Raw genomic sequence first — 20715 nt, forward strand, 5'->3', positions numbered from 1 at the left:
TTGAAGAACAAAGAAAAACAATGGTTATCATTGATCGTTAATTCGTGACGGTACTTAACAATTTAATTGGCTTTTTCCAGGCGAACAGTGTTGTAGAGACTGGGAGAGCGCTGATAACTAATTAGCCCAGGACACTGTGCACTGAAATAAAATTTCCTCTCCTCAATATCTTATGTAAAACCAGAGGTGAAATCCACACCACCTTTCTTTCTTACCTTCTACCTAGTCATTGGAGAGTGAAAGATAGAGAGGGAGGGAGAGAGGTTGCATCATCAGTGTCACGGGAAGTCGAAAGCAAATATTGTTCGGAAAGAACTGAGCAGGCCGATCCGATTTCGTGTGTTTGAAATTCGCGCATGCGCAGTTTAATGCTTCCGATTCTATGGGCAGAGCGTTTGTTACTACTGTTGACAATATTGTAGAGTTTGCAAAAGTTGTGACATCCGATTTTAAATTACTGAAATGGCAGCGTTATTTGCTTGCACAAAATGTCATCGTCGCTTTCCTTTTGATGACCTTTCAGAGGGCGATCAGCTTTGCAAAGTAAGTTGAACTCGATCACGCTTACTCACTGAGTCAAAAGCAGACGAGATGAGATGCTCATATAGTGTCTGTCTCGGTGTCTGGATCGACAGAGCTCGCCAACGTTTTGCTGTTCACCACAAGACATTTGATAAAAACATATAAATAAACAACAGATATCCTTAAGTTATTTTTTGCTATATTTTAAACATTATTTTTGGTGAACTTATTTGTCGGCAGGAGGTTTAAAAATCCAAGAATGCATAACTGTACGTTTGTAACACAAATCACCAGGTAATGGAATGTACAATACCACTGTAATTTAATTGGTAATTGGCACCCATTAGTGTGTAGAATGCATCGTTTGTCTAGCAGATTCATCGAAAAGTCGATGTTGGCTACTCATCCAGAAGAAGATGAAGAAGTCATTAATATGTGCATGTTTCATGTATGCCCTGACATTTACAACACTGCATATGTACAGTAACAGACACATGGTCCAGTCTTTTGATGATCGTCTGCAAAATTAATGTACATGGACTCATTATCTCTCTCTCTCTGTCTCTCTCTCTCTCTCTCTCTCTCTCTCACACACACACACACACACACACACACAACAAATGGACACATGTAAACTCAGGTATGCTCAGTCATTTAGACACACACACACACACACACACACACACACACACACAGAGTGAATGCACTCATGATGAGATAGGTTATGGTTCACACTAAACAACTTTAACCAGTTCAGTGCCAGAGAATTTTGTGAAAAAAGTGCTCTCCCCTTGCCAGGGAATTTTGAGGATTCGGAGGTAATAAAAAAAAAGTTGAAAAAAAAAGTACAAAAGCTATGGGCGATACAGAAGGAAAGTAAACGTTTTTGTGAAGGAAAATGAGTGTAGATTCTGCCTCTGGGCTTTTTGTCCCAATTAGGTTGATTGTAGATAACTGTTCAGGCATGTAAAGTCAAGACTCAAGATAATAATTTTTGTGCAACAAAAAAGTCTTATTTCCACTTCTACATAATGACATCCATAAAGAAAAGAAACAAAATACACCTAGAAATAGCAAGTCTATTGTCAGATTATACCTGTAGAAGAAATTAAAACGGGCTATAAGCTTATGAAAACAAATCACAGCTCTTGCAGACATGTAAGTAAATCACTGTCCCAATAATGACAAAAGTGAGTAAAGTCAACGTAAAGGGTCAGTCACAATCCCAGAAACTGAACTGGCAAGCTTTTTGACAACAAAGAGCATTTGGGAGTGAGAGGGTGAAGTTCTTTGATGACATTCACTCCTTTCAAGTTGCACGTGGGCCGATTAAAGTGTCTGCTTTGCAGCCAGCTTGCCACCTCTTCAAACAAGTCATCCCTCTGATTCAGCGGGGAAAAAAGCGTTAAAAACAAGAAGCACATGTTTCATGGCCAGGGCAGGTTCAGCACTGCATTTCGTGAAAATCGTGGGGCATTGGCGGTTGTTGATTGCCTTCTGTCTGCTTTGAATTGTGAGGACACGCTTCCCAAAAGGTACGCCCCCATGATGACCTCTGGCTGGCATTCGACCTATCATCTTACATCATTCCTTTCCCTCTCCTTCTCTTCTTCCAACACTGGCTGTACGTATTCTGTCAGTCATAGCCAGTTGTTAAAAAATGCTGTCTGATTGGATGGACGGACTGAATTACCATAAAATGGGCTGTTAGTTTCATAACTGTCATTGTCAATCACCTTCGTTTTCAAACCAATCATCAGACAAGATTGAGAGATCCTTCTCCATCGCAAGGCTGTCCATAATCACAAGCGGAGCTTTCAGAATTTGTGTAAAACTGCTGACTGTGGCTACATGTATTTGCTTTACTGGATACAGTTTTCGATGCATTTGTTTGCACATGATGTAACCCCCTTTTCCATGCGCGTATCACGTGGTCAGTTAGCAAATTATTATGAGTAGAAAGAGGTCTTCTACCTGATGAAAGTTCATTTAAATAGTATTTTTATAATCCAGACACATCAAACTAAGTGTTCAGAGCCTGTTTATGTGAATTGAACCAAACTCCATTGAAAGAAAAATTGGAACATATGCAGGACGTCAGTGGACATCTTATAGGCACTATGGCAATACTTTTTGTAGGACGTCAGCTGACGTCTTATAGGCACTCTACTGGTTAATAAAACCAGATGTAGGCTCTTGCAAATTTAATGTGCGACATCATCATTTATTGAGTAAATACCAAATGAACTGCTTTTCCCCCTCCTGTTGCATAGCTCTAGTCTCATGCATTATTTTGGTTTTCTTGTTAATGACATCTCTTTTTTTTCCTTTTTAAAAAAAAAGAGAATGTGGAGCTCACTTCTTAAGTTCTTGATCTGTTGATTTTGATGTCAATTCCTCTTAAATTTTTGAATTAGTGCAAATATAATTTGCTTTAAGACTAAGATAAGTAACTCCTGAGCACTAATACAGTAGTAGTAAGTTACAGAATATCAAAACATTATAAATATGATACTTTTAGTTTAATGCATTCTCATAATTTTGAGATAAGAATATTATCAGTTACTTTGAACGGCATTGTGGAGCAATTGACATTTCTGCATAAAAGGCATTTGTGGTTTCACTAGAAGAAGTGGAATATATATTGTAAACTAGTAATTGGTACTGTGGAAACTTTGGATGTGTGTGGTGGTTTTTTATTTGTGTATTTTTTATTAAAATTTTTATTTTTAAATTAAGAAAGTTGGTTTCTAGATACACCTTTAATCAATATGATTGTGAGAAAGAAATTGGACCTTCACAATGTTTTGGGAAAATTTGGATGCTTTTGTAATTATTTTTGCAAATTTTGTGTGGGTTTTCAGGAATGCAAGAGCAACTATCCAATTGTTAAGTGTACATACTGCAGAGAAGAATTTCAGTTGAGCAGGTAAGTGGATGCTGACTCGCTAGTCCCACCCTCCTGCTGGCCCCCTCTTTTTTTCGATCCAGTTAATTCTTTTTTTTTTTTGGATTAAGTCCATTTGGGTTTGCAGAGGAATGGAGAATGTGTATACTTGCTGTTTCACTTACAGCATGGTGTTAAGTCACTGATAGTTCTCAGTTACCCACATCCCCTTCAGCCCTGTCTTCCTCTCACCTCTCCTCTTTTCTCTCACTCTCACTCTTTTTTCTGTGTGTCCTATTCTTTTTCTTTTGATGCATGGTCTGACTGTCCGTTCCTTGCCCAGTGTGTGAGTTGATTTAGACCTGGAGGATGTGATGTGCATAATGATAGGTTTATGTGGACAGAATCTCTTGGTATCCAAACTCTGTGTGTATGATATATATGTATTATTGTATATCATATGTATATATTTTATATGTATATTTTTCCTCTCTGTATGTTTCTTGTCTCTCTCTCCCTGTCTCTTTCTCACTTACACACACTTATACACAAACACACACATGTAGGACTTACATACTCATATACAGTGACACACAGGCACACACACGAACACACAACACATACACATGCATGTTAGAGAAACTTGATTTCCCGTCTCAGGCACCAGGATGGTCCAGAGCCAGATATGTTGGCAAGAAATGATTATGTGTTGGAGCCAAAACAGTCCAGAGCAAAATATTTCACCTGTTGATATTTGAATTAATATTTGCTGCCATTTGCTCAGATGTCTTATTAGATTAAGCCTGTTAAGAAGCATTTTACACCACTTTAAATATTGATGTTGTTATAGTTTTACCATTGTTGATGGACTGAATTGTATAAAGTGAAGGATAAGAAGTTGTTTACAGCAGGTTTCTTACGAAGTTACATGCATCACGATCATGTTTTTATTTTGTTATTATGTTATTGTTTATTTACCCATCTTGATAATACTTTTTAGATTATGATTAGTATGAACATGGAACAATAAAGAATCATTAATCATAGATGATGACAATACAATGTGTCAGTTATTGAGGGATGGAAGAATGACATAAACACATTGAAAATAATGTCACAGTATTGCTAATCAGCCATTTGATTATTGTCTTGTGCTTGGATTAGTACACTAGTACAGTGTTTTCTACTTATGTCACTTTTATGTACATGATTAATTTTTTTACATTTCTTTCTGTTCAGCAAAGGCAGTACCACAACAATTTGTGCCAAATGTGGAGAGAACGCTAAAGTGTATGGAAAGGTAATAAACTATCCAACATTCATAAGGATCTAAAACTGTTTGCATAATTTATCTTCAGTAACAAAATGTTTTTACTTTGTGTGTGGTTTTTTTTTTTATATATATATTAAATTTCTGTTTTCTTGATATGTACAATGGAAACAAATTTCTTTGTAACTTTCTCTTGAATAGTTAAATTATGTACTTGTTATCCACTTTGATTTGAGGCTGTCATTTGTGCTAATGGCAACAATGCAATTCCATAATGGATAATGATGACAATTTTCTGGTTATGTGTATATGCTAGGTTATGTAGTATGTATTTTATTACTTGCTGGGCCTTAATCAGACTAAATTATTTCAAGTTGAAAAAAATTTCTTTAGTGTGTCCAATATTGTTGGGAAAGCCAGAATAATGAACCAGTTAAATTTGTAAAAAAAATAAAATAACCCCCCCCCCCCCAAAAAAAAAACCCACCATTTTATTTGTTTTAAGGTAATTAAAAGCATTTTGAAGTATTCTAAAAAACAACAACAGAAAGTGGGAATGAGGAGGTGAAGGGGTGGGGGTAGGAGGAGAAGGGGCAGATGAAAAAAAAGTGATTTCTTTTTCCCTTTTTCAGCCAACTGCATGTGAGTACTGCAGTATCCTAGCAGCCTTCATTGGGAAGCGCTGCCAGCGGTGTGTAAACTCAGAGAAAAAGTGGGGCCCACCTGTGTCTTGTGAACAGTGCAAGCTGAAGTGTGCTTTTGATCGTAGCGAGGATGCCAAAAGGAAGGTAATGATACATGTTGTGTTGTTTTAGTGCATTATTTCACAGCTTTGGTCATGAGTGTTTATTACATAGTAATTTGACCCTATTTAACACACTTATAACAAACTGATACATTACATGAAGTTATCTTTAGAAAGAGGAAAAGTCCCAGTTCAGATTCTTTTTTTGTTTGTTTGTTTTTTGTTTTTGATAACTTCTTCATGCTTGAGGTTTAAAAAATACAATTTTATTTTCCTGTTTAAACCATCCAGCAGGCCGGTGAGAAAATGTGATGTATCAGTAACATGTAGTTTATTGTATTCAGGTACACAATAGTACAAAATGGTGGATACAGACTGAACACCCAGTGGCAGGCAAGGTGTTGATAGCAGTAGTAGTGTTTCTCTTTGTTTTGCTTCAGAGAAATGTTTATCTCAGTCCCCTGCCACTCCCTGATTCTGATTCTGTCTTGACATCTGTGCATACATATATCTCTTGTCAGGTTGACGGGAAACAGCTGTGCTGGTTGTGCACACAAGCCTACAAGCGTGTGCTGGCCAAAACCAGGAAGAGCCAGGACTTCACCCTCACCATGCTCAGAAAGTCTGCCTCCTCCTCCTCCCTGCAGGAATCAGCTGGTAACGACAGCCTGGAGAACCGCATCAACAGGCTCACCTCCGGCAGTGGAGGGGGAGAGAGCAAGACTGGCTTGGCAGCTGCCATCATGCGATTAGCATCCAGCAACACAAAGGCAACCACGTCTGGCGGTGAAGTAGAAGCAACGGGCACAACCGCTTCTGCTGAAGGAGCGGCAGCAGCAGCGTCAAACGGTCGCAGTCATCATCATCATCACCGCCACCACCACCACCACCATCACAAGCACAGCAGGTCCGGAAGTCTCACAGAGAAGACCTCCAACTTACTGGAACGCACAAGTGAATTGTCGAACAAGCAAGGAGCCTCCGCCTCAGGGGGTGATGAAGAGGGCAAGGACAGGAAGCATCACAAGTCACGGTCACACCATCATCATCACCACCACTCCAAGCATCATCACTCCAAACACCACCACCGTTCTCATCAGATCGAAAAGTAAGTGGTTTCATTTTGTATAACTATATCTGTGTTTTGAAGGCCTGAAAATTAAAGAGATTTTATGTTCTTCTCTGCTTATGAATGAGTTATAACACATTACAAGCACATTTTACATTCAGTCTACTATTCAACAGCATGCTAGATATTGGAACATGGTAAGTATATTAATCTAACAATCTGAAGAAGAAAGTCTTCAAAAAGAAGAAAAGAAAAAAAGAAAGTAGGTGTGTGGGAGTGAGCCGAGTTGTGGCTGATAAGACTGCTGCTTGCTACGGCATGATCAGTGAGAGGGCCTTACGTCACCAGCTGTAGATAGATATTGAATTTATGTCCACTGGAAACTTATGTCTCATACAAATTGCAGATTTGCTGAAGAAAGAGAGGTTCGCTGAAGTGTCTGTAGTCTTAAAAAGTTTGTGAATTTTTGTAACTTTTAGTTTAAAAAAAAAGAAAGAAAGAAAAGAATTGGAATGAGATATATGTCTTTAAAAGCCTTTAAATGACTGGCTTGCATTTTAGATTTTTCAAAGAATAAAGTTAGATATTAAAAAAGAACAGAGAAAAAGCTACTAAGGGAAGAAAACATCTGTCTTACTGGAAAGGAAGAACACATTGATCTTTATCTGGTATGTTATTTGTTCGTATGTGTCACTTGAAGAATACACACTCATTGACACACACACATATGTACATGCACACTGCCGCACATTCGCACAAATATGAACGTTTTTTTGTGCTTAAGGAGTTATTCAGTGTGAGGCAAATTCAATGTGAGGCATCCGTTCTTAGTTTTGTGTAACATGAAAATACAGGTAATTCTTCGTTTTCAGAGAAGACACAGGAGAAGCCAGCCCAGCTAAAAACCCCAAGCTTGTCGACAAATCAGTGTCAAATGGTGTTTCTGTTTCGACCCCAAAAAGGTGAGATTACAGATAGTTTAAAGATCTTGCATAAAAAATGAAATTGGATAAAGTTCTTTTTGGTATAACGACAAGCAAGGGGTGCATCTGTATATTCTAGAAATCTGGTTTAAATGTCAGTTTCAGCAAAATCTGGTTTAAATGTCAGTTTCAGCAGACGCTAATTTTATTATGAAGTTCCCGAGTAGACAAGTTAGAACACGATAAAAGTGGCTGTTTTCTTTCCTTTTGAGAAAAGAAATTCATGGGGTGATTGATATTATAGAAATCTGTTATCAGCTGAATCACGCTGTATTTTACGTGAAATTTGGAGATTTATTGTGTATTTTGTGGAAAGGTTATAAACTCTGTGATTGATAAGCAGTTGTTTGTTTTTTTTTGTTATAAATGTCCATGGTGTACTTCTGTTTGACCAGATTTTTGTTTTGTTTTTTTTCTTTTTTTTTCATTTGTGTTTTTGTTGATTGACAACAGCACGGGCAGCAACGTATCAGACACTGGTGTGGTGGATACGAGCACGTCGGAGAACGTGATCCTGATCACACAGCTGAGGGAACAGATTGAAAGCCTGAAGAAGCAGCTGCAGGGCAAGGACGCACAGCTGTTGGAGAAAGACAGAAGGGTGAGTCACAGGCTTCAGTTTTACTTTCTTACGGAGGCATCACTGCTTTCGGACAAATTTGTTTATACTACACCACATCTGCTAGGCAGATGCCTGTCCAACAGCATAACCTAACGTGCAAGTAAGGCCTTGAGTGCGTGCATGTATATTTATATTTCTATTAGGAATGGATTTCTTTCTTTGTCAGAGGACATTTTATCTTGCTGTGGGTTCTTTCTCAGTGCGCCAAGTGCATGCTGCACACAGGACCTTGGTTTATTGTCTCATCCGAATGACTAGATGCTTTGTTTGATTTTCCTGTCAAACTTTGGTGAAAGGGTGAGATCGAGAATCCAACTCAGACCCTCTCAGACACTTAATTGGCAGATAAGCATCTTAACCATTCTGCCACCTTCCTCCTTGTTCCTCAATCACAGTTTGTCACATATTTTTGGCTAACATGTGTGTGTGTTTACACACAACATAAGTCTGTCTGCTATTAACCTTGTATGAATGTGTGTGTATGTCACCATTGCCCTCAGTCTGTGTGGTTCATGCATTAGACTTGTGAGGCATACCCAAACTCAGCAGAATTGATGAGAGTTGTGCAGCCAGCCTTTGTTGTCTTTGATGGACCACCACCAGTGCATGGTTTGTGTGTGTGTGTGTGTGTGTGTGTGTGTGTGTGTGTTCATGGTGAATTTAACAGCATTATTTTCTGTAGAAATACTTTGTCAACACCCATTTGCAGTTTGGAGGGGGGTGAAAATGATACTTCAGAGCAGGCTGTTTGTATTTTTGTTTAAAAATATGTGTGTGCTTTCTTGTGCAGATTAACGAGTTGAAAGCGGAAAACTATGAAGCGGAAAAGGAAGCCCGCCTGAAAGTCCAGAATCTTCAAAAGCAGCACGAAGAGGCTATCAGTAACTTACAGGTTAGTAGAACAAAAGAGAGAGTGGTCATTCAACCACTGTGTAGGTCTGGTTTTGTCAAAAGATTTCCCACACTGATATAATGAATCACAAAAAACCAGAAGTTTTAATCATGTTCAGCTATATACTTTGATTAATGAGCATCTGTATTTTGCCTTACTAGAACATACTGTAGTGTAACCAATATGTAACAAGAAAAGATGATTGTCATGACAGTAGTTCTGTATTCTGTCCCTGTACTAATGGTTATATATTTTCTCTTTGTCCCTTATGAGCAGTCTGTCTAAAAAGTGAAAAAAATGTGAATTCTATCACTGAAGTACTGTTAATAACTGCAACACCTATATCAAAATGACCACACTGTATATCTTTTAATATCTTGAGTTGTAATTTTCATAAATTGTGGTTGGTTTAATCATTTTATTTATTCACAAAATAAAACAAATTGCAGTGCTTGATATACAGAGTATTGGAGAAAAAAATATGGTTGACAGGAATAATATTCAGTAGCAGATTATTGTCCCAGAAAAGTATGGTGGCTGAAACATAAAGTTTTACCAGAGTTAAGAGAAGAACTTTGATTTTTTGCCAGAGTTAAGAGAAGAACTATGATTTAAATACACATGCAGACACACAGGCATGCACACACCTCTCATTTTGTGCATATGTCTAGTTGAAGGCAAGTTTGTTCATCCTAAAATAATGGGTATTATTGTGTGTGTGTGTGTGTGTGTGTTTTCCACAGGTGAAGAATCGAGAATTACAAAGACAAGTGACGAAACTGTCCAAGGGGGTGAAGAAGAGTGTGTTAGAATCAATCACCAGCTCAAACTGACATCATCTCTGTTATAAGGTTCTGCAAACACAAAAAAAAATTGTATGTATATTGTAATAGTTGGTGTTCATATGCAGTGGATACGACAGCAGTCATCTTAAAGATCTCTCTGTTTCAGCATCTGATCAAAAGATAAGTTTCATCATCCACATTCTGCAGCAGTTCCTTAGAGGACTTGCCCTTTGGAAACCATTTTGTGGCATAGAGCATCCTGCATTACCACTTGTTAAGCTTGTTGAACAGCTTACTGTGAAAGTATGTTCCCTGTGGCATTAGTTACTTGTGTCTTCGTTCTTCTGTGTTTCTACTGAGATTGCTAACAAGTGTTCCTGTGAAGTTAAAATCTTATGCACTTTTCTGAACATGTTACCAAGTGATCCCATGAGAACTGAAAAGATGCACTTTCTGAGCATTTGCTTTGCTATGAGTTTCAAAGCATTTGCCTTTGTTATGAGACATGTCTGTGTTGTGGGAGTCTCTTGATTTAGGTGAGTGAAACAGGAGAGGAAGCGAGAGCAGGCTAGGAGGTCGGGTTGTACTGCAATGTCATGGGACAGCAACTTGAGTATGTTAAGCTGACAGTTGATGAAGAGGCATGTTTTCGCTAGTCACTAGTCAGTAAATGTTGATTGCCAAAAGTTGTTTTATTATGATTATTATTGTTACAGTTATTTTAGATTCTGTGTATTTGCAGCAAAACATCTTCCCTGTCATTTGAAAAATAATGTGTGATTGTATTTACTTGTTTACTGCCCATTTAGGGCAGCTGTGTTTGTACTTGATCATGTGTATTTGATCATGTGTTCTAATTAAGCAATTTTTTTTCCATTTCTGAAGAAAAAGCAAAAAGTTAAAACTGGGGGAACCATGGAATGCATACACGTGCATATCCCTCTTTATCGGTCTTTATAGTTCTATTTTTGCAAACTGCTGGACTGATTTCACTGCAGTTTGGAAAGTTAGATCTGTATGATTTGAATGTTATTCACAAATGCCAAGACAAGAGAGAGGTCTGACTTCTTACTGGTAAATCTTTTTGTTTTTGTTTCATCAGTGAGAGGCTGGACCTCTCACTTCTCTCTTGTTTCTCCTGGTCCTGATGGCTTGATTGACATGGCTTAGCTCTGTGAAGAACAGAATGAGAGTTTGTCTGAATGGACAAACTAACCGCTGTGGTGACGTTGAAGTGCCTATAGAGGTAAATGAACTGGAAGCAGAAAGACTGCCCTCTGTCGCTTTGGTCATTTGGAAATGGCCATGAAGTTTGTGTGACTAGAGGTGTGTGTGCATGTTTTTCGTGAGATGTGGTTGTGTCTGTTCGTGCACACATCATTGTGTGTGTATGTTGGAAAAAGGATGACCTGTGTTGCCCCACTTATTTATTTTATTATGGTTCTGCACGTTGGTTACTTAATTCAGTGTACTTGTGGCAAATTGTGTTTTACTTCAGAGGGTGTAATTGAAAAAACAACAACGCTTGTATATCTTACTAGTCCTGACTTGAGTGTCAAAGAAATATGTCTGTTGTTATCTGTCTGAACATGTGAACAGGGATTTTGTTTTTCATGTATGACCTTTTTTGAAATTCATTTTTAATATGTTTGAGTTTTAGAAACAAGAAAGTATAATTGTTTATTATGAATAAAGCAGGATGGAGAAGGGTGGGGGGAGGGGGGGGGGGAGGATATATGGAATACAGAACAAAATCCACCACAACCAGAACGAAAAAAAAAAAGAAATGCAGTGGAAAACTACAGACTGTATGAGGAACTGAATCTTTTTGAGAAATCTCTTAGCTGCATGTCTGTGTGTTTAAAGACAAGGTTAAAAAAGAAAATCTCATGAACAGTCCCAAAACACTGAATGATAGCGAACTCTGATTTGTGTTCTGGCTCATGGTGTGGCACACGTTCAAAAAGACCCAGCTATCCCCAGTGTACATATTGAGATGAATGTACTTTATGTGCTTATAAACGATATGACAGTTTAATCCAAACAGTATATACTTTGTATACTTAAGGTTGATATGAGAAAGACTACAATCATGACATATGATGGTGATGATTTAATGATAATGTCATGATAGTTGCATAATAATTTTAGTTCACAGTCATACTGATTAATATTACATTGTATTCAAATAAGAGTTTTAATGACTTATTGAACACTGCACTGCCAGACAAAATGCCTTTGTTTTGTATGAAAATTTCATAAGTTTGACAAGTCGAGTAAGTCAAATGGTGTTTCATACTTGCACTTAAATCTTCACCCATAGTCATGTTAATGAAAAATCAGCAATATACACAGCAAAGATCCTTTAACTTGGTTAGAATTTACTTTTTGAAAGGCCATGAGCATTTGGTTTTGGAAAGGTTTGTATCATGGAAAAAAGAGTACTGTCGATTTGTCTCCTAAATGGCTTTGTACTGATGGAAGATATAACATTCAGAGTAATAGACAAACATAAAGCACTGATTAAGTTAGATCTTCCATATGATGGCTTTTCTCATTTGGAAAGAAAGTAAGGGTGTTTCTGTCAGAAATATTAGGCTGTGGATGTTCGCAAAATCAGCATAGATATTTGACAGAAATATATTCCCCCCCCACCCCCCTTTTTTTTGTTTTTGTTTTTTGGTGCTGTTAGCTGTGATATTCTGTGGGAAAAAAGTTCGAAATAGAGTTGAGGAGGGGACACTAAAATCTTTCAGTTGTGACCCAGTTATTAGATAAGGAATAACTAAAAGATACAGACCCACTAGTGTTTACAACATACACGCATACTTTTTAACTAATATGCTCGTCAATGCAAATATGGATGCAAACAAACACATAAACACACACACACACACACACACACACACACACACACACACACACACACACATTCAATGGGATAGGAACCAAGTGGGATGGTAGGTAAGAATAAGACCATTCTATTTTCTAGACATCCATTTATGATGATGTGGTAAGCAGGATGAAAGGTCAAGGTCAAGGTCACTGTTTGGCATATTAGAAAAAAAGCTCTTACGACCAAATTTAATGATACATGGTAGAGTGCAGAGCTGTGACTGCATGAATCCTATGGAAACTTAAGGTCAAAAGTCAAGGTCATGACAAACTACGTTGATAACAGTAGAAGCCTATGTGTACAAGAATAAAGGTCTTGCATACAATCTTGATCAAATTTGTCTCATTTATTGGTTATGACTACAACAGAATTCTAGTTGAGAGTAAAGATCAAGAGTCAGAGTTCAAGGTCACAACATGGCATAGTGTTGGGGGCAGGAGGGAGGGTGATATGTAGAAATATAATAGTCTATTGCTCTTTATTTATTTTTGTTTTCGTGATTGAGTTTGTTTTTTTTATCAAGTTTTCATCTGATACAGTGATTGATTGCAAGCAAAACATACACTTTTGAAAGTCAAGGTTAGAGGTCAAATGTCAAGGCCACAACAGTGTGTGATTAAAATGTCTTGTTATATCATGCTTTACAGTCTTTTTTTGTTTGTTTTTAAAAATATATATATATATATATATTTTTTTTTTATACATATTGTCTTTATTCCATAATCCTGTGTTCATTTAAGTGAGTATAATACACGTCTGTCTTGGAAACCTTGCCTCTCTTGTCATTGTTGTTTAAGACAAGTGACTTGCAATGTCTGTTTTCAGTTTGATGGGGTTTTTTTCCACAAATAATTTGCAATGTTTTTTTTTTTTGTTTTGTTTTTTTAGTTTGACATCATTGTTTAATGTCTGTAACTATGTGTGTTTGACAATACATGTTTGCTTCTTAGTCCCTGTGCAAAGAGCTTTTGGCCAGTAGATTGTTCTGTTATTATAGATGTTAGTGAATATAGACTGTACTATGGCATGTTTTGATATGTTTTATGATATTGTTTAAAAGATATTGTTGTATTTGCCAGTTCTGTTTATGAGGCATAGGTTAACATGGAAGCTGATAGTGTGTGAATAGTAGTGTTTGGAGCTTTAACAACAAAATAGATTTGTTCCTATTCACTGCATTTTCTCATATATATCGTTTTGTGAAAATCAAGTGGTAGCTATTTTTATACTTGCTTCTGTTTTACTGTATGAATATGGTGACAATGAAAAATATATTTATCATTGTTTTTGCTCATTGTGTTTGTGAGAAATGTGATTTTTTTAATAATTTGAATGGAGTGCATGACAGCAGATTTATATGTGAAGCAAAGGTTTTATACACACTGCAGGTGTGTTTATGTTGGTTATTCTGTGTTTGCTGTCTTTTTTATATTTGCATTTAGTTATTATTGTTGCACTTTGGAATAATTGTATTCATAAGCTGTTAATTATGGGCGTTGCCCAGATATCCTACATGTTGGTTCTACTTATTATGTGTTATGAAAAAAATAGTTCAAATATAGTTTTTAAGTATAATAGGTTTTCAAAGCCCACAACTGAAGAGTTATGCTTTGCATGAATAAGTATAGTTTGCATTTTTATCCATCACTCACACCCTGCTGACACACATATCAGTTACTACTTTCTGTCTTTCCTGTTCCTTGGCAGTTCAGTATTGGGTATGCACATGGATGCTTTGTGTTGTGCATGCATGTGTGCATACATTTATTTTTCAACCACTGAGCGTATAGTGCTAGGAAATAGAATGATCTGAAATATGTGTGCACACATTTTGATCCACATGTGCACATTATGGTATTAACAAGATTAAATGATTTTGAATACGTTTATGTGCACATGCGCACATATCAGTGAACACACACACATATTAACAAACATGAACACATGGACTTGCATGTAATTTATGAACATACCAATGCGTGTCTACAAACATGTGAACACATATTCATGTGATATGATTGCATAATACCAGACACCTATTGACGCTTGCATGCACAGACACATACACAGAAACACACATACACACGGACGCACGCATGCACGCACGCACGCACGTGTGCATGGGTGACCTACTAATTTCAGTGCAGAACAGGCAAAATGATGATTGTTGTTCTCTTTCTCCTCAGATGCTTTCAAGAGTTGTATTGTCTGCTCATTAAACAATTATTTTAAAAAAATTATTATTTTTTTAGGCGAATACATTTTAAAAATCTTTTATTGATATTAACAAGAGTTGCAAAGAGCAGGAAAGAGGGGAATGCCACATTGAGAGGACAGTTGAAAGCAGGGATAGGGAGTTTGGGGGTTTGGGATGTGATTACGGTCTGCAGACAGGAAAAGAGGCAATAAGAAGTTATACTTCATATGTTTATTCTTTTTGTTGTTGTTTTTGTGCACTTCTATGTAGATTTTTCTTATATAAACTGTTCTATCTAGAAGGAGTGCAATTATCATATGTCAGAGATTCTCAGAGAGTATATGTGTGACAGAGAGAAAGGCAGAGAGACAGAGAGAGAGAGGGACACTTAAAAGTTTGCCTAGCATTTATTAACTTTCAAGTCAAAAACCTTGCACTTATTCTTTGCTTGGTGATAATAGCCTCAAGGGTTTATATTTGGATTGTGTCAAATCTTTTTTATGACTTTTGCCAAACCATGCAATACATACCCAAAGCTTTTTTTTTTTTTAAATTGAATTTTATCAATTGTTCACATACCCAATACTTTTATTTATCTATCTTTTTTTTTCTTTTACCTCTCAAAGTATCTGTCTGTCTGTTGAAGGGATGTGTATAGTTTTCTTTACAAATTTGAACATTTTTTTGAATGGTTTCTTAGATCCTTCTCCCCATAAGTTATGTTTACACACCTTTAGTTTATTTGCAGACCTGCCCATCATGCTTTACCAAAAATGTTCTCTCAGGCTTTGATATTGTCTCCTTATTTCTCTGTGTTTATGGCCTGCAACTCCCATGTTCAGTCATATCTGTGAGTAGTCTTTTTTTCTATATATGAGCATTTTTACCCCACTGTGATGGCAGCCATTCTCCATTTTCATGGGTAGTATGTCACCAACTGGGAGAGCTGCTGTTAACTCACTCGCTGCCATTGTCCGCATATGCGGACATCGTCGGAGAAAGCGTTGGATGCCAATGTCCGCATATGCGGACTTGGATTTAAAAAAGTCGTGCTGTCGGAGTGACGCGTCGGATGCGAAAATCAAAAGCAGATGTGATATCTTACGTCACCTCTGGTCAGCTTTTCATTCACACACGCTGCATGTGTGTCGCGATAAGCTCAACCGCAGTTGATAACAAAGCATGCCCCCTGTCAGCTTTGTAAGTTGTTTGACAAGATGGCGTCACGGCGAAGTGTTCGTCACGGTCGGAGAGGTGAAATGTTACTCAGCGTCGAAGATGTTTTGGAAATGATCCAAACTGAAGGCTCTGATGTCGAAGGAGATAATGCTGATTCTTCGGACAGTGAATTTGAACCAGATCCCGATGAACTAGAAATAGATTTGGCCGCTGAAGAGAGTGTTTACAATGGAGAGGAAAGTGAGGAACATGTGCCAACAGATGAGACAGACACAGACGACGAAACCACTGAGGAAACGGACGATTTTGCAAGTGTTTTCACCAGTGATTGGACTGACAATTTTTCCTTTTTCCCTCCCAGGACTCAGCATCACCTGCCATGAGCTCTTCCACTCAAGACAAGACTATTGTCGGTGATACTACATCAGGCTTTTGTGTACAGTGAACTCCTTTTTTATTCATTATGTAGAGACAATATTTTTTTTTTTTTTGTATGTGTGAATTTCAACTTTCTTCACCACCTGTTCATACTTCATTGCATGCACTAGGTCTTCAGTTCCTCAAATAGTGTTAGAATGTGATGTGGAACATGTTCAAGGGCACTTGGTGTACCTTTCTGATGGGTGCAAAAATGCTAAAAAATACACAAAATATGTATACCGCGATCAACATCAAGATGGTGAGTAAATACTTTGATTTTTTGCACACATATGGAACAACATTACTTGCATACACATACTAAATATCAATTGTATGGGTGTTCATTTGGTTTTTTTACAATTTTTTCCCCATCCTATACAAACCCTGGGTTTTCAGGGATTGGCAAGGGCAAAAACTCTTGGCATGGAGTGAGTTAAGGCAGCCATACTCTGTTTTTGGGAGAGGATTGTCACCAACTGGAAGATTACTGTATTGTATTGTGATACTGTATTACTTTTTTTGTCACAGCAGATTTCTGTGTCTGAAATTCGGGCTGCTCTCCCCCAGGAGCTACGCTGAGAGTGCCACCTTTTTTTTTTTTTCTTTTTTTTTTGCATGAAATTTTGTTTTACAGTTGATGTGGATTTTTCTACAGATTTTTGCCGAGGACAACCCTTTTGTTGCCATAGGTTCTTTATCATGCGTTAAGTGCATGCTGCACACAGGGCCACAGTCTTATCTGAATGACTAGTATCCAGACCACCACTCAAGGGTTAATGGAGGGGGAGAAAGTACTGGCGACTGTGGGATTTGAATTGGTGTGCTCAGATTCTCTGGTTTCCTAGGCAGACACTTGAACACTAGGCCATCACTCTACATAATGCATGGTAGAGTGTATGTCATGTCTGAAATATGAGTGCACCTAATAATCCCCCATAATGGTAAAGTTCAACTTAGAAATGGGCTTTTAAAAGATTTTTTTTTAAAATCAAGTCCCTATGAAGATCTCATTGCTTGTATTTATTCCATACCAGCCAAGCCACACCCTCAATGTAACTTTCTGCCGTTAGATACTGTATGCTCATGCATAATTTGTTTTGGTTGCAAACTAAATGTCTACTTAATAACCCCACAAAAATGTGTATGTCATTGATGGGAAGCAAAACAATTAATCAGACTGGAGGTTCATAGTTCTTGTGAACTTGCAGATGAAGATAAAAAATTATAAAAAAAACCCAACAACTTCCTATTATCATCAGTGAGTATTTTGACAACATGGACAAGTAACAAGCTTCAGAGTTTCATTAGTAATTGGAATGTCATTAAAAAAAATTGGATCCTGAAGTTTACTGAAAGCAATGTAAAGATGTATAGGTATCACAGAGAAATGAATGAAATAGTTACTAATTGAATCCTATCCTCATAATATGACATAATTTGATAAGGCTTAGATGGTGTTTAAAATGGAAAATGGAAAAATATGTTGAAACGATTGTGATTGCTCATGCTCCAGTCAAACTCATAAAACGATATATAGATATATAGAGATAAATATATATATATATATATATATTTTTTTTTTTTTTTTTAAGGGGATTATACTCTTGTGTTCAGGAGCAATATTAACTTGACAAGTGGGATTTTATTACAGATCATTTTCCCTGCCATGTCGACAACCATACTGTTTCCAAGGTTGTGCATGCTGGGTATATTCAGGTTTCCTTTATCCATCGAATACTGACATGGATGACTGGATCTTCAACTTGCATATCTCATTTCATGCACATGTATTTCTGCAAAATGTTGTTAAGGCATTAGCAGACCGACATATATATATATTTGACTGGGAGATTTGAATAACCAGTTCCCACCCTAAACCTGTTTAGCAATGGTACTGGAAGTGAACACAGACTCTCAGAATGATTGTCCAGACTCCTTGCTCATCAAGCATAATACATATGGAAATACTGCAAGTGCAGGATGCATGAATATACATAGGCACATGTGGAAGACAACAGGAGATCACTTGTAGGCGTGCTGTAATGTTTGCAGAAAGGAATCCCTTTGCAAGTGTGAAAAATTATAAAACAGTTTATTCTGCAATGTTTACTGGTAGAAATTCTCTTTCATGTGGAATGAATTATGTGAGGGAAAGGTTTTATTTCCAGCTTTTATTGTAAGGATTCTTAAATGTTTATTTCATTTGAAGTTTCTAAATAGTGATTTTTTTCTCTTTAAAATATAGTTTTTAAGCTTTAACTTGGGTTCATATTTTGAAATAGGAATTTTTGCAAGTTCCTGCAAAAGAGCATTAAATGTACCAGCAAGCTTTTTAGAATTTATTATGATCATACAGCTTTTTTTGTATTTGAATTTGGTGCTGTGTGAATTCATTAAATTATTCAATTGAAGTTGAAATACTGAATAATGAAGTTGATATTTTATCTCCACCAAGAACCAAAGATGTTAGGAACCGTGAACTTACTCCGTGAAGATACGGATATTGAGAGGCGCAGTGAAAATGATACTGAATCTGTACAGATAAGCTGTCGCATGGAGGCATTTTTGTTGTTGACTGGTGATCCACAATATAAACATTTTCATGAAAACCTCTGAAACAGATCATGAAAATAATGGATATAGATATTTAAATACAACTAGAATACTCATCCACTTTTGAATCTCTCTAGATTATCTTACATAGCCACATATAAACAGTAGTTTGAAGTTACAGTCCAGAACCCAACCTCCATCCCCCCACCCCCTTTGCAGTCTTCAATATCTGTATTTGGATATTGATTCGTTTGATTATCTGTTTATTTTTTGAAAGCAGTTGTATTTTATGTCATAAATGAGTTGGTATTGTTTGATGCATGTCCATACCAGCATTAGTGCTGATACAGTTCAGCTTGCAAAAAAGTCAACAGATAAATAACCACAGTTGAATAAAGGAAAGTGAGAAAGGTGCACATTCTGTTCAGACTTTTTATTTGTGACATACAAAACCTGTTGGATTAACTGTTCCCAGAAAACATGTGACCTATTCTGAAAGAGTGGCTGTCTATTACACATCTTCATGTATACTTATACACACACACACACACACACACACACACACACACACACACACACACACCACTTGGGCATGTGCACACATGCACACTCATAAATTCAAACATGCATTCACACACACACACACACACACATGCATGCAAGCACAATCACATGCTCACACACACACACACACACACACACACACACACACACACTTACACACACAAGCTAAAACATGATTTTTCCCCTTTTATTTGCAAACATACACACATTCACATGAAAGCAGGATATGTTCACTAGAACAGTTATGCAAAACTGGTGGTGACAGCTCACACACTTTATAAAAAAAATTGCAAACTGTTGTTTTTATCTGCTACAAAAGGCCTTTACCATTACTGATCCACTTCGGAAGGCCAGTGGCATTGCTTATCTGCTTGTAAAGGCCTTTGACACTACTACTATTACTACTAATAACAGTACTTGTATGATAACAAACTCCCCATATTATGGGCTCCAAGGACCTCACATGAAACAATACATGTACAATAGTGCATGATAACATACCTCTGCATATGAAAAAGCAATTAAAAAAAAAAATGTGTATCCATAAACACCAAGACAGTACAACAAATTATGTGAACAGTGATACATACACACACATACACAAGACACAAAATATGCCCTACGCATGCACACGCACACACACACACTGCACACAAGAGCTCGTGCACACACAGTAAACACACACCACTCACATGCTGTATAATAATTTCAGTAAAGGGTAAAGTGGAGTGGGTAGGAGGAAGAAGACTGCAAACAGCAGTAACGAAATTTATTTCATGCTAAACGAAGCAAAACCACTCGCGCTGTCTAAACACTTGCATTTGGCTGTCAAACGAAACTAAAAACTAAGGGCAATAACAAGGTAAGACCACACAACGCCTAGAGTTACGTTTCATGAAATTTTAATATGTATTAAATGTTTAACAGTTTTCTAATCGCCTGTTACAATAAAAATTTAAATAACTTTGGAAATAAATTTAAGTCATTGATAAATGTTTAGTTTATGACACATATTATATCAGCATTATAAAAAATAAAAATGTTTTTAATTTAATGCTTTCTTAGATACGCACACCAATAAATTGCTAGCAACTATGTTATATATATTAAATTTAACACTATGGATACTTC

General features: G+C 37.0%; 1 protein-coding gene across 1 annotated transcript; it reads left to right on the forward strand.

Moving 5' to 3' along the window:
• Nucleotides 1–414: 414 nt before the first annotated feature.
• LOC143283290 (protein FAM76B-like) lies at nt 415–11322 on the forward strand. Its single transcript, XM_076589473.1, has 9 exons — nt 415–543; nt 3387–3451; nt 4649–4709; nt 5312–5467; nt 5946–6532; nt 7366–7455; nt 7930–8077; nt 8889–8990; nt 9734–11322. Exons 1-9 carry the CDS (start codon nt 463–465, stop codon nt 9821–9823), a joined length of 1380 nt encoding a protein of 459 aa, XP_076445588.1. The 5' UTR covers nt 415–462; the 3' UTR covers nt 9824–11322.
• The last annotated feature ends 9393 nt before the right edge of the window (nt 11323–20715 follow it).

This window comes from Babylonia areolata, chromosome 6 (genome assembly GCF_041734735.1).
Source record: "Babylonia areolata isolate BAREFJ2019XMU chromosome 6, ASM4173473v1, whole genome shotgun sequence".
NCBI lineage: Eukaryota > Metazoa > Mollusca > Gastropoda > Neogastropoda > Buccinidae > Babylonia > Babylonia areolata.